This window comes from Nuphar pumila, chromosome 9 (genome assembly GCF_984573655.1).
Source record: "Nuphar pumila chromosome 9, dmNupPumi1.hap1.1, whole genome shotgun sequence".
In the NCBI taxonomy this organism is placed as follows: domain Eukaryota; kingdom Viridiplantae; phylum Streptophyta; class Magnoliopsida; order Nymphaeales; family Nymphaeaceae; genus Nuphar; species Nuphar pumila.
Window position 1 is genome coordinate 2906253 of NC_143257.1, and position 22933 is coordinate 2929185.

Here is a 22933-nt window from a genome sequence, read left to right on the forward strand (position 1 = left end):
GCTAGAGGTATGATTCTCAAAAATCTCTTTTAAAAAAGGTTATTTTGAGGGTAGATCAGTAACTTCATTTTATCAACTCAACTTAGTTTAACGAAAATCCAAGCTAAATTTGGAGAAATGTGTTTTTGTTTTTAACAAAACCTAAATTTAGGTGCGTCTCGATCAATATTAAAAACTTGGGTGTGTTTTATTATCGCCAAATCTTTAGGTGCCTTTCAACATTTCCGCAACAGGAAATTACAATTTTTGTTGTGTCCATATGACAAAAAATCATGGATGCTAGACCAAAGGGGTTTGGCGTAGTAGGATGAAGCCTAGGCCGTTTGACAGGCAGCCTAGGTTCAAATCCCATGAAGCGTCACCCTGCTGTGTAAGCCGAAGCTTGGCGACTCCCTCGGAGTTCTATGCTGACAGGACAGCAACCATAAGTAGGGCAGGCTAAGCCAGCATGGCCAGGTCTCTGCGCCTGAGGCAGTTTCTATGGATACACAACGAGCCGAGCTAGCTTGGGCTCAACTCATGCACGACCCATTTAAGCTTGGCTCGAGCTCGTTTGAAAAATAAATGAGCCGAGCCTGAACAAAGGTTTAGGCTTGGTACATGTAAGCGAGCATAGCTTGAACAAGTAGTCCAGCTCGATAAACCCAATTAAGCTGGATTCACATAGTTATATAAAAAGTTGAATTTTATATATGTATATTATTTTTCTTCACCACAGGACAAAAATTGGTGTTGTCTTGATGGGTAAGTATTTGATCTATTTTCAAAGTGACTTGGATTCAAATCCCACCACTAAACTTTATTTCAAAACAACAACAACTACGCCTTCATCCCAAAACAATTGGGGTCGGCGATATGAACCAACAAAGAAAATCATTATGGGTCTTCCACATGAATCCTTCTCCTCCATTCATTTCTATCCAATGCCATGTCCTCGGTGAGGTTCAAAGCATTCATATCCTTTCTTATCACCTCCATCCATGTCTTCCTAGGCCTACCCCGACCTCTTTTAACTAATATATTTTCCCGTTTCTCCATCCTTCTAACTGGAGCATCATTAGGCCTTCGTCGAATATGTCCAAACCACCGTAAACGATTCTCTCTCATCTTATTTTCAATGGGTGCAACATCTACCTTCTTACTAAACTTTTAACTAAACTTTATTTCAACAAATTAAAAAAAAAACTTCAAATTTTTTTTTATATACGACGAGCTTTGCTCGAGCTCCAGGCAATCTCACTGTTCAAGATCGGCTGGTATGCATCCCTGGCGGTTTCTCCGAGTAAAAAAAAAAATCATGAATGCTTCAAGTGATTCGGTTGGTGAAGGGAGCACTGTCAAAACCTGTTTCCTGCCAACATCATAAAAGAAAAACGATAGATGCTAGGGCTTATGTAGGTACAGGAGCATTACAGATCCACAGGTTGCCAGGGAAAAAGCAAGGCCAAATAGATAAAACAATCAGATGATTTAAAGAAGAAAAAAAAAGGTTTGGAAAATCTGGACAAATTTTCATAGTAGCACATTTCCCTCAGCAAACATGGATTTTCACAGTAGTGCACCAACACTGTCAACAAGACACTTCATCTACAACTTGAACAAATAAACCACCATTGCACGTCTCAAAAAACAAACCTAATAAATTTAACATAAGTTTAAATTGTAACACAACCGTTAGGGTTGGAGTGTCTGAAAAGTAATGGGCACTGATCATCTTTTGTATGAAAAGCAAGAGTTAGGGTACTTATCATGACATGATTAACCGTCGATCGTTCTTTTGTACGGTGCCACTATATAAGCAGCATATAGCAATCAATGATTACTGCAGATGAACCATAATGACCAGATAAGACACCACATTCCGGCAACTTTGGAAGCAAGAAAAACTCTCGCAGAAAAAAAAAATTGCCTTATGAAAAGTTTTGATACCAAGTTTTTTTTTTTTAAATGAAAAATTTTCAATTGTTTGGGACCTTGGGTAGCATGAGAAAAATAAAATGGAAAATCTTAAAAAGAGAGAGAGAAGATGAAGGTGGTGGTGGCAGAGCTTCTCCGACACGGTTTTACGAGATGTGGGTGATGGTTGGTGGTGGTGGTGAAATGGATGATGGTGGTAGAGGAGGTGCTTTATCAGCACCATTTTTTTAGAGGTGGGTAACCGTGGATGGTGATGGATGATAATGAGAGCGGTTTTCCAAGAGGTGAGTGATGTTGGGGGGGGGGAGTAGACCTCACCATTTTTTTTTAGAAAACATTTCTTCACCTCCCCTAGAAGAATGTTTCCTATAAAAAAGTATACTTTTTTGAAAAACTCTCTTAGAGAGAAATTTTCTCTTGTTTGGAAAGGTCAGAAAAATCGTATGATTTTCCCACTTTGTATCACTTTTCCTACATCTTGCCACTTCCAAACGTGCCCTACTGTTGAATAGAAAAAACACTCCACTCCATCCGTTTTTAAGACAATTGATGGTGATTAACCCAGCACCACAAGCTATACCTCAACAACTTTAACAGATTTATGAGAAGGTACTTACTGGCATCGACTGAAAACGAAGATGCATTGAATAGATCACATCATAAATCAAAATAGTAATTACTTCCATTAATAATTGCCAACTTTAAGAAAAATACAAGCGTGATGAATCGTGTTGCTTGTTAGTTAAATGAATTTAAATTGTCCCACTACGACATGACCATGGCACCTTCTTTAGCGGTTCATTTTGAGCACATCTCAAGCACTGTACGTTACTGTATGCCTTACTGTCATAACCCAATGAATCTGCAAAAGGAATAAAATGAAATGAATATAAAAACATTAACAAAACCAAAACAGAAAAGAGTGATTTAGAAAGCAAATGCAGGCTATGTTATATTATAAATTTTGGTGACTGAGACCCCCAAGAATACTGTTTCTAGTGAATGACTGATTAAAAAACATGAAATGGAGAAAGCCCAACAAGCCAGAGATGGTCTTCAAAACCCCATAATCAAATTGAAGAACCTACCTGCCATGATTTGGAGCAACAATCAGACTCGATACAATTCGACTCTTCCGAATCCCTACAAAACAAGATGTTATTGTGAACACCACCAAAAGCTGTTTTAAGCTTCTCTCCATACTAAAGACACCATTTTTAATCCTTATTTCATCAAGAACAAATCCTTATTTCATCAAGAACGACCATGCAATTGCACTAACATATTGATGTCTGATTTTGTCTTGCATGCCAAGGGTGTTCAGCCACGGGCTTGGTATGCAGTTTCCAGTTTTCCACTACCTTTTTCTCCTTACAGTATGCTAGAAACTGAGGGATGTCGTCAAACATGCCTCAGCAATGCTCCAAATTTGCTGGCTAGACATGACTAGTAAAATCCCCAATCCACTCTATCCTACGCCATCTGGGTACGAGTACTGGTGTGGGTATGGGTACGCGGCCAGTTTTGCCATGTCTAGGTGACAGAGACTCTATCCAATCCTTTACTGCATTGAACATTTTATGTTTGGCATGCATTCAGAAGGCAAGAGGCAGATAGCTAATATTAAAATTATTCTAGATTCTCTGTACTGGTAGAGTTTGCCATCATTTCATGTTTACACAGAATTGGCCCATCCAACATCCATTATGTGATGAAACCTATTGAATGATTCTGAAAAGGTGAACTCTACCAGTTATCAAATATAGGTCATGGTTCATCCCTTGACTAGATGGTTAACTAAAAGTACTTGAAAAGCCCCTGAATCACCAACATGCAATGAGATGTCTCCATTAAGTATGTAACCATAGCCAACTGAAAGAGACATGAATAATTCAAATTTTTCCCTTAATCAACATTACTAGCATAAATTTTTTTAAAATAAACCAATCAAAAGATAATACAGATCAATGAACTTCAAGATGTATAGGATACAATATGCTGCATTCACTTAAGCTGAGCCATTTAGTGACTTTTTGCTAACGTACTGGTGAACTCACCTCAAAATCCCCTCTCTGCAGGTTTTCTCATGTGAAATGAACTGAGTTTTTTTTTAAATTCCCTGCTTAGGACACATGACATGCTTCAAATTGTCAATGTCCTTTTTTGTGCATAGCTTTCAAGAGAGACACCTCTATGTAAGATTGAAAAAAGCTGGTGACATCTACCTTTCTAATTCTATCATCACAATGTATCTCAAACTTGCTACTATCAACCTGACCAGCTCTGTTGTCAAAAAGTGTAATAATAAAGCAAATGATTTCGATGGAGGACAAAATACATCAAGGAGTTTCCCAGGACACTAAAATATATGAGTACAGTAATTAGGGGTCTTAGATTTGCAAATGGATGTTTTCAGTTGAAACAAACTAGAGCATAAATTCGTTAGAAAATAAAGAACTTTATCAGCTTGGCATAGCATGCAAAGCTAGTCATCATAATTTATTTGGTATCCCAAGTGTACCACTTGCTCAAGCATGAAGATGTTAAAAGGTAGTAGTTTGTAAAATCTGTATGAAGCTCGCAAAGTAAAGCCAACTACTTTAGATTTTGACCATTTAGGTGCATCATCTGTCTTAAAACCAAACACTGCTTAGCTGACATCCAGGTTACCTGGAAATAGAAATGTGAATGGTCTGGTTTTGGGTTGGATATCAGACCACCCAGAAACCTTATAGTCAGTTTGGTAAAATTTGTTGGATCTGATTGAGTATTGCATCATATCTAGTATTTCGTGATAGAATTTGATTGCATTTCGATTCAGATCCAGTCCCATATTCCAATTCATCAAATTCTTATGGGACGTTAAAAGTTATACTCTTGAGTTTGAACGCAGCATGTTTGCTATGACGTTAAAAAACAGTCAATGTATTTCCAATTTTCCACGATTCGTGTAAGATGAAAGGGTTGTTGTATCGTTCAAAGAGCCAAAATGTGTGAAACACTGCCACATGGATGAAACAACATGTACACAAATCAAATAGCAGAAGCTCATAATGAACACCACCGAGTAAATGTAAGAACAAATCCTTTAACCATCCAATTTTTGAAAACAATACAGTTTAAGGATTGGCTCACCTTGATATATAAACCCCTCAGTGTTTACTTTCAAGTTACAGCTCACTGTAATTACGCCATACAGACCGAAATTCTTCACGGAATGTACTCAAACGAGCTTTCAAGTTAGGCGTTCTGAAGCTTGCGTGAAGAAAAGTAGCTGTTGAAATGTAAAGAGTTAAGAGATTACTGTACAAAAAAGGGCCAATTCAGTCAAGCAACCTAGGATGAAAAGGTCTTACCTAGAAGGCCTATAAGAAAAGCCCAGAGCACAGTGAGAATACCACAAGAAACAAACCATAGGATACTACTTGCTGCAAAAAGAAATAATACATTACAATTAATTACGCAGTTATAGTTTGCAATTGCTCCAAGAACTAAACCTTTATCTAATCAAATCACATTAAATAGTTTTAAATACCAGCTGAGAGTGTCAAGACAAATATCCAACGAGGACGACCACAAACATATATTTCTCTTTTCACTGATGGACGCCCACGGATAACAGGCCTGCAGCAAAAAATGTACATAACCTTGTTTGAGCATCAGAGCGACCCACTTCTGAACAAGAACAAAATAAAGATTCATCTACAAAAGCAGATGCCGAATGCTTACTTGATTGGTGGCCTCAACTTTGCAGCCAAATGTGGAGAGAATTTTCTCACAGTTCTCATCATCTTTTCACTGAAACTAACTGCAAAGCTGTAAATTTAATGCTTCAGTGATGACCACAAAGTAAACAGCCTAAATGAATTCTTAACCACAAAACTAAATGAATCTAGCAGACCTAAGAGTATCCTTCATATTTTAACAATTAACTAGCACAATAAATGTAAATCATAGGCTTCATAACTCGATATCTGAAGATGTCAAAGAAATTACTCATTCTGGAGTCTCTACTGGAAACAAATAAACAAAAATATCTTTCAATAGCTTGAATATCCTGCCAGATACTGATCCTATGCAATGCAAACACCATATGCCATTAGGTTTGCTCAAGAGAAATTGTCGAAAAAGAGTTCAGATAAAAGAATTAGGTGTACAAAAGGAAGATTCATATAACATAAAAGGATTGACTGGATCAACCCTTGAAACCAACGCACAAGAAGAAGAAATGGCAGATCAACAGCTGCCAGTTCGCATCCAAGATGCAATGCCAAAACAGATGGAAGAACAAAAAACTACCTATCATTCAAGAAGGCAATAGCTAAGCCTGCAAAAATAGCAGCAACAAGAGCAGTCGGCTTTCTAAGAAACCCCATCCCTACAGTCAAACAGAAAACAGAAAAAAAAGGGTATGTAGCAATTCATACCATATCATAAATCACATAAATTACAAAGTTTGATCAAATATTCTAACCATCTTACCAAGAATGAATGTTATCATAATGAAGTAGTTAGTCCTGTAGCTGCAAAAGCACACAATATCAGAACCTGGAAGCTACCCAATCACAATGCATGACTAAATCACAACACAGAAAGTATTTGAAACCAGAAAAAGCAATAAATAAAGGAATTGCCGTACATAAAACATGCATCAGTTTAACAAAAAATGCTTGAAGATCATAAATCTCCGAACAAAAAAACACAAGGTGCAATGTTGCAAATGGGATGTCTTAACATGCACGCTACATAAAAATTAACAGCAAAAAGCATAGAGCGAATTCACAATTTTAGAGAAATCCATAATAATTTATAACAGGAATTTACCCTGCTACAACTCCATACTTCCTAATTAGACAATTCCCACAGTAAAATGCAAATTCACAGTTCCCTCGTCACATGTGAACCCAGAAAATGAAATCTAGAGAAGCAAAAAACACAACGAAAATGGCAAATTATCAATCTTCAGCAGATACACATCACTCTTTCCCCTTGTTTGCACCAATACGCATTAGAGGTCAAGCTTCAACAGAAATAAAAACCCAGTCATTTTTATTTTAGTTTTTCTTTGCTTCCTATTCAATCATCATATCGTTCCTGTTCTGTTCTCGTTTCTCTTTCAAATCGATTCCTCGCTTCCTATAAATTTTAAAAAGTCTTGCTTCTCGCTTCAGCTTCTTGTATCGTTTCCCCCGCTTCCACTTCCAAGTTTGGCAACCTTGAATAAAACTGATCGAAAACGAAAGATCGGCACAGAATCATGCTGATGCAGTTGAAATTTCTGTAATATGTATCAAAAAACATAATACACCTCAGCTCGATAACAGCAAGAGAAATCGAGACGGATTAACAACCAAAACCTTATGAAATCAGGCGGCTTTGAATCAGTTATACGAAAGTGATAAAAAACAACAAAAATCACCACATACAGAAAACGTTACGAATTCACGCCGCTTTGAATTACGAGCACACATACAGAATCAAACCAATGTAGCCAAAATTTCCGTAACACATACAGAAAACGATAAATACAACTCAGCTCGATAACGGTATCGTAAATCAAAGACGGGTTAAGAACCCAAAAACGTTACGAATTCACGCCGCTTTGAATTACGGCAACGAAACCGATCAAAACAAAAAAATCAACAAGTAATTGCAAAAAACGCATCCGAAATTTCCGCAACGCATATGGAAAACAAGATAGAACCCATCTCGATAACTATATCAGAAATCAAGACGAGAGAGAGAGAGAGTACTAGTAAAGGTTGCATTTGAGGCGGCTCTTCCACTTGGAGTGGGATCTGGGGAGCGTGAATCTCGAGAAGAACTCGGCGAGCGGGCGGGGCGGCGACGACCAATCCACCTCCTTCAGAGCCTCCACCAGATCCTCCGACGTCACGTTGCCCCAATCCATCCCCCCTCCTCTCGAACGAACGATCCTCAGATAGAAACCCTAACCCTAGATTGATTCCCGATCTCTCTGGCTCTTCCCCCTCAGAAACTCTATCCGATCGATCGATCCCCCGTGAGGAAGACGTGAGCGTCGGAACCGAAACCAGAGAACAGAAGGAGAAGACGAACAGAATAACGCAATTTTTTTTCTGATTTTCCTGTCTTCGAATTTTGATTCTTTTCCGCTTTCTAGCTTCTTCCCCGTCGGTTCGATCCCGGGTTGATCTGGGGCCTGCTTTTTTCTGAGTTCACTTTTTTCCTCTTTTTTTTTTTTCCTTTTTCACTCCCTCTTTGGTGCTAACGGTCGTTAGTGTCACGAATATCGCGAGATTGTGAAAATATCGTGAAAGTTGTGGAAAGTTTTCAGCCGTTCTAAATGTAAAAAATATCGTGATATTTTTAAAAAGGTAAGTTTTGGCCAGGGTGCGATGACGTCCGAATGTGTTTCCTTTATATATATATATATATATATATATATATATATATATATATATATATAGTGTTGTGAGACTCATAGGCGAAGCGCACACTCAAGGTACCGAGGCATTGCAGTGATGCGCTTAAGGTAAATATAAAAAAAAATCTGATTATGATCATTAAACAAAGGTCGTTCTGAACTTATGCAGTCGAATACACATTAAATTCAATCCATTTACATCCCTACAAAAATGCAACATATTTTTACGATATTTTAGATATACCACGGATACTTGAGAGTCTCACGTTGTGAGAGGCGAAGCGCAGACTCAACGCCTCGCTTCGCCTCATCGCATTTAACAACCTTATATATATATATGTTTTTCGTGAAGCTAATGTTAAATTCTAGGAATGGCAATGGTCTTAGGGAAAACAGGCCCAACCCGTTTCGCCCCATTCGGATCGAGAATGAAAGATATAAAAGGGGGATGGAGGCGAAGATGGAGGTTAAAATCAAAACCCGTGAAGGGATGTAGGCGAGGATGAACTTATGCTTTTCTCCGCCTAATCTCTATTAGTAAAATAACTAAAATACCTTTAATGATTTAATAAGATTCCATACAACTCCTTTATATATATTCTTAATTTTTATTCCGGAAGCTAAAACCACCCTCTCCTTCCTTGGGTTGCCGTTTCCCAGTAAGCTCTTCTTTCTCTAAAAGTAAGGGGTTCGGCACCGCCCTGCCTCGCCTCATTTGGACTGAAGATGGAGGACATGAAGCAGGGATGAAGGCTAAAATCAAAACCCGTGGGGAGATAAAGGCAAGGATGGGGGGGCAGAATTTTGAGACCGGGCAGGAGTGGAGATCTTGTCCCCGGTATCCGCCCCAGTCCACTGTCATCCTTATATATGTTTTTTTTTATATTTACACAGAGAAACCACCCCCAAGATTAGCGACCTAGCTACGCTGACTCTACCTGCCATAGTTACCGACGCTATCCTGATAGTGTAAAAGTGCATGGGCCTTATCCCCGAAGAGTCATCATGCTTCGGCTTGCAAAGGAGTGACACCCATAGAATTTGAACATAGACCACCTGCCTAGAGGCCTAGGTCCCATCCCACTACCCCAAACCCCTTTGGGGCAATCTTATAGATGTGTGATCTACATGATCTAGTTATTGAGGATTGGCTCTTGGCTGGTTTCAATTACAACATAACACAATTTCATGAGGCTTGCAAATTCTTTTATTTTTTCCAAAAACACATGATCGAAAAAAAGAATCCCTTGTGTTTGGAAGTGGCCAATCTGAAAGGCAGCCCAACGGGCCAAGCCGATTTGACCCACCATGAGTTGCGTTTGGGTCAGGGTTTTAGGTCCCGACCCATTAGTTAGCCCAAAATTCATCCGACCCATTAGTTAGCCCTAATCAATTATTTTAGTAATATAAAAATAAAACTAATGGCTGCACTAATTGCATATGAAAATCTAAATTTCATGATTTTTCATTAATTTATTGCTTTTAGAATTAATTTGTTTAAATTAAATTTAAAAAAGAACTTACAAACTGATTTGTGAGGGTTGGATTGGCCGGCTAAACATTGGCCCATTGGGCCGATCCAGGTCGTGGATTACCTTTCAAACCCAAACCGATTAAGAACCGGGTCAAAACCCAGCCTATTAGTAAATGTGTCGGGTTGTTTTCGGGCCCTGTCATGCTTAAAACCTAATGGGCCAAGCTCCAAATGGGCCTAAGATAGGCCATGCCCACCCCGAATTTGGATCACGCTGAATACATCTATGAGGTTCATTGCCGGCATTTATTATTTCCAGCTCATTCCACCGGTTAGTAGGGATGGCAGTGGACCGGGTAACAGCGGGTTAGGCAGATCGACCCGTTTATTAAACAGGTTCGTTTTTGCCCAACCCGAACCCGCCTAAGAGGTGGGTTGGCGGGTCGGGTTGGTGGGTTGTGTCAGGTTTTGCCACCCCTAACCGTAAGGCAGACCCCTATCAGATAACTCTTAAGCCCCATGTGTAAGAGGGATTCGAACCTTGCCCTTCAGGGCACACGACCCAGCTTACCACATGGGATGCCACCTTGGTGGGAAAGGTTTCTCACTGTTAATCAAATGCCCCCGTTCCTAAACTGCCTGCTAACAAGCCCTTGTTAGCAGGCAGTTTAGAAACGGGGGCATTTGATTAACAGTGAAAAACCTTTGGTGCTTAATTGTAAACCTCCAAAAGTATGGTGGCATAGTTTAAAAACTCGTCGAGTTGACCGAGTGACTTAGCCGTCACCGGGTCAAAAAACAGGTGTAACTCGGTTATTTCAAAACTCGGCCAAGTCATGGGTGAATCATATATATATATATATATATATATTATAAAAAATATCATATAATGTATTTTATATATAATATATTGATAAAATATAGATAATATATACCTATATTTATGTATTTTATATAAAATATGAAGTTAACATGAACCGCCGACTCACTGAGTTGACTCGGCTGAGTCATTAGTCACTTAAGGAAGAGCCGAGTGATGGGAAACCGGGTTTTAAAACCATGTTTGGAGGACATATGAATCAGAGCCAAAAGTTTGGTTGGTATTTGAAAATTTTCCTTTTGTTTAAAACTTTGTTCCGTAGACTTGTGCCTCGGAAGTAAACGAATGGCTTACGGTTTGGATCCTACTGATTTAAAGAGTAATTCTGGACTCGGATGAGATCCGGATGTGAGGAGTTAAATCCGGATCAGAATTTCATATGCTGGTACTGTATCTGGTAAAAATGGTTGGAAACAAATATTTTATGTATTAAACTATAAATGGATTGGATTTAATCTGGATCAGTACATTTCTAACAGACGATACTGATCCCATCTGAATATGAATATCAGAAGGTCCATGCCTACATATTTGAGGTTCATTTTGATATCCATACCCAAAAAGACCTGATCTAGATCAAAGGTTCAACCAAATCTGATCGATTTACACCCAGCAACTAGGGCTGGGAAACAAGCTGAGCCGCTCATGGCTCGGCTCATGTTCAGCTTGCAAAGAGCTCGTTCAAACTCATAAAATAGGCTGGGCAAGCCGATTATGAACAATAGATATTCAGCTTGGCTCAACTTGTATAAGCTCAAAATTCCCAAGTATGGGCATAAAAGGTGCTGATCCGAATAATATTCGTGGTGAATCGAACCTGACCCAACCAATATGCAGGCTAGGTGTGGGTTATGAATTTTGCCAGGTACCCGACTCAACCCAACTCATGTTTGCTGGGTACCTCACCAGACCCAACTATAATATGTATTTCAAATAAAAGTAAATTTCTAAAATTATACTGATCTGGGTTTGAGATTTAATTTTCGTGACCTGGAAAAATCTAAATCCGATGCTTGGTCATTTGGGCGGGTTTAGGTACATCTTAATGGGTTGGATACCTGACCCGTTGGAAATAGCGGCAAACTGTTGGCGCCTACTTGTTGTGAGTTAAAAATTAGGAAAAATTTTAGACCGTGTATGTGTCTGAGCCCGGGTTCGAACCGGGGACCTCTAGTGTGTGAGACTAGCGTGATAACCAACTACACCACCCAGACATTGATGTAAACTTCACTCACTTTATATTTAATTATTAAAATCCCTGCTTGTTAGATCATACCTTCTTCCAACGTTCATCCACAAACCATCGCATCAAACATGACTCGCGGGTGTCTTTTTTTGCTGTTGATATTTTAACGAGTCTACCTACAAAGTTATCAAGGCATAATGGTATTGCAAAATTTCATAAATTTTCAATGCTAAAATCAATGAAGAATGTCACAAATATCACTCGAGCAAGCCTTGTAGAGAAAATTCTTGAAAATTTTTCATTTTTAAAAAAATGCAATAAAATATTCACATATATATTATATAAAAATATGAATTTGTAAAGAAACTATGAACGTAAAAAATATAAAAAAAAATGGTATTTTCATTAATATCAAGATAGCAGATTTTAAAAGTAGGGGATACTTTTAAAATATCTCATTTTCTTCTAAAACGTTTCTGCCTTTGGAAATATTGCAATAAATTCATGATATTTTAAAAAACACTACTGATATTTGTGGCAAATCCAAGAAAGATCGCATATCCACATATCTCTCATCCTCGAAAAAATCTCAGCCATAGAAAATTTGCGATATTTTAATTTTTTTAGGAGAATTTTAAAAACTATTAGCAAACATAAGCATATAAAAATGATATAAAAAGAATAAATAATTGTGTAAATAAACTAAGAAACATCCCAACAATTTTTTCCATCTTGTGAATTTTGCGATAAGATGATATTTTCAAAAGAGGCGCATTTTTTAGTCCGTATATCTGCCTTTGAAAATATCACGATATTTTCTAAATATCAGTGCTACTGGGTAACATAGGGTTGAAATTCCCTAGATTTGGAGTTGGGCAGGAGATCCGAGAAATCAAACAAACCTAACTAATTCCTGTCGATTATGGTTTAGCACAATTGACCTTGCAATGGTTTTAGGGATATAAATGGATCTGATTTAGGCATTACGGAGTTCGACCTACTTGGATCTAGCATATTCACATTCGGAGTTCAATGGAGATCAGCTAAAATTGAATCCGGATCCGACTTGATTAAAATCCAACATTTACATGTATTCAGATTTGGACTTTACTGGGACTTGAATGAAAAACTGATACTGAGCCCAGATCCAAATATTAATTGGATCCAACTTTGGCTAACAAATCTGACTAAACCGTTTGGTTTGGATACTGAGATATGATCATGTGTATCAAAGATAAGGATTTCTAGAACATAAGTGTTCATCAGTCCATGTTCATGTTTTGATTTCAGATTTTTTTGATACACACTGAGAAACCGGCCCCAAGAACAGAGACCTAGCGGCGCTCGCTCTGCCTGCCATATTTATGGTCACTGTCCTAGCAGCATAAAACTCCATGAGCTTACCCATTGCCCCCAGGGAATCGCCATGCTTCGGTTTGCGCAAGGGTTTGCGTTCATGAAATTTGAAGGTACACCACCTAACTGGCAGCCTAGGCCCCATCCCACTAAGCCAAACCCCATTGGGGCTGTTTTGATTTGATATGGACTTTGATACCCAACAAACCATTTTAAACTGACCTGTTTCACTGAAGCATAAAGGTGGCCAACTGTCAATCTTGCAATCAGAAAAGAACCATGTGAGGGCTTCGATATTTTTAAATTTGAGAATAAACTAACCTTATTGGACAATGATATCCCAATCGTTCATATCATAAAACAAGAGATCCACTCTATGGGCATGCTTGCTTTGGTCACTGGTGAGGAAGCCGTGATTATTGGTCACAAGGTCAATCTTGGAACCAACTTTGACAAGATTCGAGGCAAGAACAGTCACAGCGGGCAATAGCAATCACAAAATGTACTCTTTTCATGTTTCACTAACCTTTATAAAGTGCACAATCTTGAGAAAATCCAAGGATCACATAGCATTGCAAATCCAGATATTCATAGTTATCCAAAAAATACCCTAAAAGCCTTTGAAGTTCTAAAGCGTTTTCTGAACATGAAAACACCATGGCAACACAGTTTTTATTTACACGTAAAATCCCACTTCTATCTTTTACTACATAAAGCACTTCTTGATCCCCCCCCTTTTGGATGCAACTTATTAGTCCAGAAAGATATCAAGAGATTCAAGACCCAACATAAGCTTAAGGTTGGGCTTGACATTTCATTCTAATAAGATTACAGGACTGCTATCAAACATCCATCAGCAGATATTTCTGGAAGACCAAAGGATGGCAGAAATGCAGAAGAACAAAACCTAAGCAACAGGAGGCCTGAGGACATGATCCTGGGAGGTATCCAAAACTGCCGGAGGAATCCATTGCCACATAGCCACTGGAGAGTAGCTAGGATAGGGAATGGCCTTCGCGTTGCCCGCAAATGCAGGTGCATGGAATGCAGCAGCAGGGTGTGGAATGAAAGCAGATGGCATGCTTGTGCTTTTGATTGCTTGGTCTATCCGCTCCTTTTCCGCCTTCAGCCTCACCTTCTCATCTCTCAGCTCCATCTTCTCAGCCTGTGGAGTCCCCAGCATTAACTCGGCAGTATAACCACATAAAGTTGGGGGGAGAGAGAGAGAGAGAGCACGTGGTTGAGCATGTAACAGAAATGTGTGTGTGTGTGTGTGTGTGTGTGTGTGTGTGTGTGTGTGTGTGTGTGTGTGTGTGTGCATTATCCAGTTATTTTAGCCTCTCCTGCAACAAGCATTTGTAAGACAAAAAAAAAGAAAACATAGATATATATATTCGGATGTTCCATATTCAGCTTCACATGAATCCAAAAACTTGGCAAATTCTTCTAAAAAGCTGCACCATGACAATACCGTCAGTGAAGCTCAAGATACATGGGAATTTCTTTTAATAGGTTCATCACCAGCTTTAAAAGACATGCCATTCTCATCATTTGATGTACTATCAGATGGCAACTAATGACTTTCTAATGAAAATCATAGTAGGAATCTTGACTTCCAATTAAATTTGGTACTTGAGTATTGGGCACAACTTTCATCTCAGAGTGACCTCATAAGAATAATAGTTCATCCGCAACAGCTTATTTAATAAATCATATTATTTCTTACATTGATAGTTTTTGTCATTCACCAATGTAAATCTTAGAATTTTGGCAATCTTATAATTACTGCAACCATTTGAAAATAACTGGCAAATGTGTGTCAATCAAGCTAAAAGAAGAACTCATACCAAATTTACATCGACAAGCTACCAAGAAATGCCATGCAGATACAGAAAACAAGTACGTCATGCAGAAGATCTCCCGTAAGTGAGCTTATGGAAGGAAAATCTCTTTCTTTGACCATGATCATAAAGTACATGATATTGTAGACTGAACCAAACATACCAGCAGTATACAAAAGGTAGGCCATTTACCTTGAGGCTTTTTATTGTTTCGTGGAGTGCAGCATTTGCATCCTGGAGCTTCTGTGCCTCTGATCGTAGCTGATTTACAGCATGAGCAGCATCACTCAGAATTGCAACTTTGTCACCCTTTGGGGTACCCCCTGGATCTAGTACAGAGCACAACTCTAAGAACCTGAAAATATAGGCCTTCATTTAGTTGGGATGCATGATAAATTGAGACAGGAAATCAGAGAGAGAGAGAGAGAACCGATCATTAAGCCTGTCCCTCCGTGATTTCTCACGACATGCTTTAGATCGAGGCCCATTGTTTAACTCCTCATGAACCCTGTAATTATGGCTAATAGTTAGAGAAGAAATAGTATTTCCTACACACAAATCTCACAACCTGTGAACCTATATGGGTACAGTTGCACGCTGTGAAATCAGGAAGGTGTAATGCAGGAAACTCTGAAAACCATGGCATCAAGTTCATGCAAGTGTGTGTGTGTGTTCTGCTTTCTTTTTATCTTTTTTTCCTCAACAAGACATGAAATCCAATTCTTTTGGTCGCTAACTATCCATTTTCTTAAGTACCATGAAGAGAGAACATACACACACTTCAACCATCCAAGTCTTAACTGCCACAAAGAGAGTGCGAGCGGACGTGAACACACACATACACACAATTTTCCCCTTGTGACAGATGGTGTTTCATACCTTTTCTTTGAAGAAGCTTTTTCACTACAATGAACTTCCTTGCAGGAACTATCCATACCTATGCCACTGCAAGCAAAAGACATCATGTAACTTCGCCTGATTATTGCACCAACAAGCACATTATCTTAAACACATTTGTGTGTGTGTCACGTGTGTGTGTGCATGTGAGTAAATGAATGAGATTAAGACAAACTAAATCCAGAAAAGGAAAAAGTTTTCATTTTTGACCTACACATAATCCAGGATGTGTCTATACCTAACAAAACACTCCCCATGGTTCAGGCATGGTTTCCAAATATGTGCATGTGAAAATGCACATATGCATGAGAGAGAGAGAGAGAGAGAGAGTAAACTGATATTGAAACTGTTAGATTAGAATCAATCTGATGGTATCAGGTGTAGGGATAAACACGAGCCAAGTTTGAGCCAAGCCAGGGCTGTTCAAGCTCGGCTCGGTTCAAAATGGCTTTGTCCAAGCTCGGCTAGAGCTCGGAGCCGAGCTTGTATGGTATTTCAAAAAATGTTCTTTTAAAAAAAAATCTGTGAATGTGGGATTCGATCCCCAACCTTTTCAAGGATAACCAAGTGACCCACCTCTAAGCCAGAGCATGTCTTCTGACTATTGTGACTATAAAAAATATATACATAGTAAAAGTTCTCTAGATAAACGTACAGTGAAAAAAGGCAAAAGATGGGAATTGAACCCAACATATGAGGAAAAGTCTAGCGCCCTACCCGTTAGGGTAACAATGACCTTTTGAAATTATTTGCACACATATTATATATATACACGTTTATCAGAGCCTACCGAGCTTTATCGAGTTTAGTAGGCCGATCAAGCTCGGCTCGTTTGCTCGGCCGAGCCTCTGAACCATGCACAAGCTCAGCTCATTTAAAGCAGGGACGAGCTTCGAGCCGAGCTCGAGACGGCTCACTTCATTGTGCATCCCTAATCAGGTGGACCTGATGCACCACGAGCCAAAATGCATTGTTGACGTGACACAACAGAGAGATCTTAGTAAGTTTCAGAGATAAAGATCTACTTCAAAGCCTGACAGCGCTAATTGTGGTTTATCCATTTCTGCAGGAAAAGAAAAAAAAAAACAGGACTAAGAATCATACGAGTGATTGCTCGTATCTATTGTTCAAAACATCTAAGGGATCAAGCAGTGATAAGATCCACAGGCTCTGTTATTTTATAGGTAGTTCAAGCTCCAAAGAGAGTCAATTTCAGGTGACCAACTCTCAAGCCTTCAATGAAACGATGGTTATGTAAGAGAAAATCAAAAAGCCGAAACAGAAAAACTAAAATGAAAGCAGAATGATGCATTGCATATTCAAACTATAAAGTTACGTCACAAATCAGAAATATTTCCAAAATATCATGATAAACTCACGATCCTTTCAGAAACTGATGTAACCCCGATAATGTTATGGTATTTTCAAAATATCACATATCTTTAGAATATCCGGACATTGGCACAATGTTTACACAGAAAAATTCTCATTTCCAAATTTCAAATTTCCTCAATCTTTTTATAATTTCAACGATTTACATTTCCCAAAAAAATTCCAATATTTAAAAAAAAACACAATATTTGAAAATTTTGAATTCATCGAAAATCCTGATACACAGATTTGTGACATTATTATATCGATGAAAAACTAACGAAACAAAGAATTAAACAACCATCTAAAGTATGACCCTAATCCGACTCATACATCTCTCCAACTCCAATCAATTCACATTTCAAAATTCATCTTTCATGCAAAAGGCCTACAAAACCAAATCAAACACCAGAAACCAATGAAAATAAAAAAAACTACCACAAACATCACTCAGATCTCAAAACATCTCAAAACAAAAACACAACACAAACATGACCAATCAATCACAGAACACCAAATCATACAAGCAACAAGAAATGGACAAACAAAAACCACATGAAAACAAGAAAAAACATATGGAGAGAAAAGCAGTACCTAGAACCGGAATGATCACTCACAACCTGAGGAGGCCAAAGATATTTACCAGGCTGAACTTCATCCACCAGGCTGAAATCTATAACCCATCCGCTGCTCTGTACATAACCCATATTCATATTTTCCTGTTTCCCCCGCAAACAATACTCTAATCGATCTGATACCCACCAAACAAACAACAAAGAAGAAACAACCCAAAATGAGCATCTAAAAACAAAAAAAAAAAAACAATCACACCCAAATCACCGACACCACGAAAAAAACCCAACAAACACCCAAATCAAACCAATACAAACCTGAAATCCCAATCACAAACAAAAACGAGAAAAACCAACAAACACCCAATAAAAACCTGAAATCCCAATCACAAACAAAAACGAGAAAAACCAACAGACACCCAATAAAAACCAAAACAAATCTAAAATCCCGATCACAAACAAAACCGAGAAAAACCAACAAACACAATAAAAACCTGAAATCCCAATCACAAACAAAACCGAGAGAAACCAACAAAAGAAGAATAAGGAGAGAAATCATTACCCTGAAATCTATGAAAGGACGAGTCTCTAAGTTCCGAGAGGAGATTAGATTGCTGATTAAGAGAACAAAAGGGTGTTCCGGAGTCGGACTTACCAACTCGTAGGAATGCGTTCCTTGCGCACCCATCCTTCCTCCCATTCGCTGCCTTATCAACTCTTTACCCGAACACGTTCTCGCGAGTTTTTTTATTATTATTGCGAGCCAAACACGGGGACTCCCCGCGCTCCCAAAGGCCAATTACCGAACTACTCTTTCTGTCCAGTTTAAGGGAACCAAAGAGTACTGATTCAGTGGGTTCGTGCCCATTAATCTTAAGTGAGCTCACAATTAGGGATGTCAACGGGTTGGTTTTACCCGGACCCGACCTGGACTAAACCCTATAGGTTCGGGTATGGTGATAGATAATAAGACCCGGTTAAATACATGAATCCGAGTATAGTTTGTTAAATTTCATACCAGACCCGGCCTGACCCGAGTTTCAATTAAGACCAGTAATTTTTCAATGTGAAAATGATAAAAAATATTATTTTATCGGGGATGGCCCAGGTCTGGTTTATGTAGTTCTTATCAGGTCCGGGTATAGTTTCTCTTATAGTAGACCCGATTAAACCTGGGTTCAGACCTGATACCATACCCAAAAATCCAGCCCAAATCTGGTTTTACCTGTCCGAGCCAAACCCATTGACACCCTTAATCTTGGGTGAGCTCACAACCCTTCGCACCTTGGGTCGTGCCCATTGTTAGGAAAACTTCAAACCCAGGTTTGATTTGAGATGTTGTATCGAGTCTGGATTCAGGCCCAATCCAACCCACCATAATATATATATATATATATATATATATATATATATATATATATATATATATATATATATATATATATATATATATATATATATATATATATATATATATAAGGATTGCATGAACCAAACTGGGACCAAATCTGATAAAAATAGTAATTTTTATCTTTTTAAAATTGAAAAATTGCAAATCTTGATCAGAGTTCATGTTGGGCATGGGTCTAATATGAAATTTCACAAACCATACCCCCACACCATACTTTAATCAGACCTTTTGGGTTCAACCCGAATTTTAATTGAACCTCCTTTTTTTAATCTTCAGGCCCTGGCCCTATAGTGTTTGGTATGGGTTGAGTGCTCGATTTGCATGCTTTCATATTTTAATACATGCCAGATTAAGACTTCGTTCAGATTTATATTCAGATTCAGTTATAATACTTTAAGTTGAAATCAGATCCAATTACTAATAGGATACGACTTTTGTTACTGAATCCAACTAAAAAGATTTGGATCCATTCGGATATCCAAAACCGTTTACATGCACACCAATGTCCAGCCTATTCATCGCCCTTGATGCACTTCACAGCATAGTTAAGCTGCCCAAAACTTATGCTATGGAGCCTCCTACACATTCTTATACAGCACATTATAAGGTAAGATGCTTAATGAAAACGCTCTACGGGTATAAAAAGATGCATGTTAGGAATTAATGAAGGGTGATTTAGTCATTTTAAAGGTCACAAGTTAATTTCAAGACGTTCTGTTTTTGGTCCCCAGTCCCCTGTTAATATTTATTTATATTTATTTAATATTTTATTTATATACTGTGTGTCAATCCGGGGGGGGGGGGAAGACGCCCCTTAGTTAATCAATGAGTCACCCTTTTTTATTATTTTATTTGAAACAACATTATAAAACATTATAAGATTTTGATAAAGACCTCTAAGAGCTGCCAAAAAAACACTCATCAATAATAATCTCATTAGATCTCTAAAGTTAAGCGTCAGCGGTATTGAGATAAGTGACCTCATGAGAAACCCATATTGCACTCTTTTAGAACCTCAAAAGAGTTTGACACAATAACATGAGACCTAAGCCGCTTGGCAGGCAGTCTAATTCAAATCCCATGAGTGTCACCTCTTGTGGCTAGGGATGGCAGTGGACCGGGGGAAAGCGGGGCCGCACCCTGCCTCGGCCCATTTGGACGGGGGATGAAGGGTATGAAACGGGGATGGAGGTGGGGACGAAGGTTAAAATCCATCCCCGTTCGGGGGTGGAGGCAGGGATGGACGTGCACTTTTCCCCGCCCCGCCCCGTCCCCGCCTCAACCACTTTTCTCCGCAATATCCCCGCCTCATCCCTGTTTGAACTGGGGATGGAGGACATGAAACGGGGATGAAGGCAGGGGTGGAGGATAAAATTCATCCCGTCCGGGGTGGAGGATAAAATCTTGAGGCGGGGCGGGGGTGGAGACCTTGTCCCCCGCCCCGCCCCGCCCCGCCCCACTGCCATCCCTACTTGTGGCGACTGCCTGGAGACAAGAGGTAAGCCCAGAGAGTTTTATGTTGTCAGGTCAGTGATCATAAGTATGACAGGCATAGCCAGTGCGATTAGGTCTTTGATCTTGAAGACTGCTTTTTCGCATAAATATAAAATAATGTAACTACAAAATGATCATATAATCATCACAGTTTAAAATAAAGGTGTCAAATAGGGGCTGCAAATGGATCGAATATGGTCACATATCGAATCTAAGTCTGACATGTTTTTTTTCCGATATAGAGCTTTTAAGTAAAACCCGAATGTACATTGGGATCCAATTCAGATCTTTTCAATCAGATTACTTTTCAATTCGGGTTGGCTTCATCTAATCTCGAATTGGCTCTATTTCATTTTTTAAAAGTAAATAGCTTATTTTTGTTTTGTTTTTTTCGAGTTAGTATTATCACATGCATTTGGGATTTGGATTCAACCTTTACATCTTAGGATCTTATTCAAATCCAGATTAAGATTTGAGTCTATTATTTATATTTTGGATTCAGATTTGGATTTGACAAGATCACCTGGACTGACTATGACTTGGTTCTGGGGCTATCTAATAGGGTTAGGGTTTGGTAACAAAGGAAGGGATCTGAGTAACTATCTAGGTCAAGCTTGTGAGGTCATATTAAAATGCAGAGCAGTGCATGGTTTATGAAATTTTATATCAAAATTATAATTTTTCAAAGATAAAAAGTATGATTTTATTAGCTAAGAACCAGGTTTAGGTTTATGTAATTTTTATAAGACCCAAGTATGTTTTTTCATGTGGTAGATTTAGTTGAAATCAGATCCGAACCTAGTAACAATACTTCAAAATCGGATTTGAGTTCGGATCCACCTGGTTCTATCCATTGACAAGTCAATACCGTTGCTTATGATTTACAAAATATAAATGGATTTAGTTTAACATATATACACAATTTTCATGAAAATTATTGAGCTGACATCCATTTTTCTCCTTTCCTACGATGGGTGAAACAAACATCCAAAATCAATGTTGTCAGTATCGGTATCAACCCAAGAATCGTTTGGCCAACGATTCATCTGTATCCACCAATAACAATACTCAAGTGAATCATTATGTATTGGCCAAAAAATAATAAAGAACATTATATGTCAATCAGAACATGACACATGTAAAATCATTAAAGTAATATTTAAAAAAATTAAAAATAATAATTTCAGTATTTTTTACATTTATTAAAAATTATCTGATTCAAGGGTGATGCATATTGATTTTCTTCTAATACATATCGGCCGATAGGCATCGGTACCAACAACATTGTCCAAAATCATACTATAATGGTGCCATGCTTGCACAAGTGAGCCTCAAAATTTTCCACTAGCGAAACTCTTTTCATATGCAAATCTATTCATGTGTCCTTTCATATACGGATAGCAGTGGATGGTGGGGAAATGGGGCCCCACCCTGCCTCGCTCTATTTGAACCAGGGATGAAAAACATGAAACATAGATGAAGGCAGGGATGAACTTACGCTTTCTCCCACTCTGCCCCATCCCCATCCCCATTCTTGTACTTGATCCCTGTCGCGACAAACCCCATTCGCACCGGGGATAGAGGACATGAAATGAGGATGAAGGCGGGGATGAAGGTTAAAATCAAAACCCATGCAGAGTTGGAGGGTAGGATTTTGAGACGGAGCAGGGGTGGAAACCTTGTCCCCCGCTCCGGGCCCGGTCCACTACCATCCCTACTTTCATATGAAAGAACTTTTCAAAGTAGAACTTGATTTATTAACAAATGAACAACAACTTCCAAACTCTAGAAATTGTTGTCAAAAGTTCTGAAAGCTTCTAGAGTTTAACTCATTTAATCTAGCAAAACAGAATGAAAATGAATGAAAATTTCACAGCAAAAATTAAATTCATTCATGAGTACAATCCATTTTACGGAAATGGATTTGGATTCTACAAGCTCCAAATAACTTAAAAACAAAAACTAAAAAATTTACAAGAAATGAAACTTGCAAAAAACAGAGATGCTAGAATATATAGCCAGAAAAAGCTCATAATAGCCCATCAATAGGACTTCGATCATGCTGAATTTTTTATAGAGAGAAACTAGAATCAAGCACGAATTAGATTCAATTTATGGATCATGATTT

The 22933-nt window shown here is 38.5% G+C and overlaps 2 protein-coding genes and 1 non-coding gene across 4 annotated transcripts; all 3 read right to left on the minus strand.

Annotated features, from left to right (window-relative positions):
- Positions 1-2577: 2577 nt before the first annotated feature.
- LOC149828209 (PRA1 family protein A1-like) lies at positions 2578-8079 on the minus strand. Of its 2 annotated transcripts, XR_016434005.1 has the most exons (9): positions 7671-7997; positions 6400-6440; positions 6217-6295; positions 5647-5733; positions 5453-5541; positions 5274-5345; positions 5053-5191; positions 3006-3060; positions 2578-2779 (listed from the first exon to the last, which is right to left on the minus strand). XR_016434005.1 is itself a non-coding variant. In XM_090016783.1 (8 exons), the coding sequence occupies exons 1-7, from the start codon at positions 7826-7828 to the stop codon at positions 5088-5090; spliced, it is 630 nt and encodes a 209-aa protein (XP_089872909.1). In that variant the 5' UTR covers positions 7829-8079; the 3' UTR covers positions 2578-2779; positions 5053-5087. The 2 variants fall into 2 exon arrangements, 1 of the variants encoding a protein (XP_089872909.1); XM_090016783.1 differs by lacking the exon at positions 3006-3060 and having other exon boundaries at positions 7671-8079.
- A 3738-nt stretch (positions 8080-11817) lies between these two features.
- Positions 11818-11891, minus strand: TRNAV-CAC (transfer RNA valine (anticodon CAC)). The gene has a single exon. It is a non-coding gene; the product is annotated as a tRNA-Val (tRNA).
- A 1836-nt stretch (positions 11892-13727) lies between these two features.
- On the minus strand, positions 13728-18604 carry LOC149828211 (transcription factor bHLH115-like). Its single transcript, XM_090016784.1, has 6 exons — positions 18463-18604; positions 17923-18079; positions 15940-16005; positions 15491-15568; positions 15253-15415; positions 13728-14384 (listed from the first exon to the last, which is right to left on the minus strand). Exons 2-6 carry the CDS (start codon positions 18039-18041, stop codon positions 14127-14129), a joined length of 684 nt encoding a protein of 227 aa, XP_089872910.1. The 5' UTR covers positions 18042-18079; positions 18463-18604; the 3' UTR covers positions 13728-14126.
- Positions 18605-22933: the final 4329 nt, after the last annotated feature.

Excerpts from the sequence above, each read along its gene's own strand:
- LOC149828211 (XM_090016784.1), bottom strand. The coding sequence starts at position 18,041 with ATGAATATGGGTTATGTACAGAGCAGCGGATGGGTTATAGATTTCAGC. Across the intron at positions 15,569-15,939 it reads AAAGCTTCTTCAAAGAAAAG|GGTTCATGAGGAGTTAAACA; the intron begins GTATGAAACACC and ends CCATAATTACAG. Across the intron at positions 14,385-15,252 it reads AAACAATAAAAAGCCTCAAG|GCTGAGAAGATGGAGCTGAG; the intron begins GTAAATGGCCTA and ends GGGACTCCACAG.
- LOC149828209 (XM_090016783.1), bottom strand. The coding sequence starts at position 7,828 with ATGGATTGGGGCAACGTGACGTCGGAGGATCTGGTGGAGGCTCTGAAG. Across the intron at positions 5,542-5,646 it reads AAGTTGAGGCCACCAATCAA|GCCTGTTATCCGTGGGCGTC; the intron begins GTAAGCATTCGG and ends TTTTTGCTGCAG. Across the intron at positions 5,346-5,452 it reads TGTCTTGACACTCTCAGCTG|CAAGTAGTATCCTATGGTTT; the intron begins GTATTTAAAACT and ends TTCTTTTTGCAG.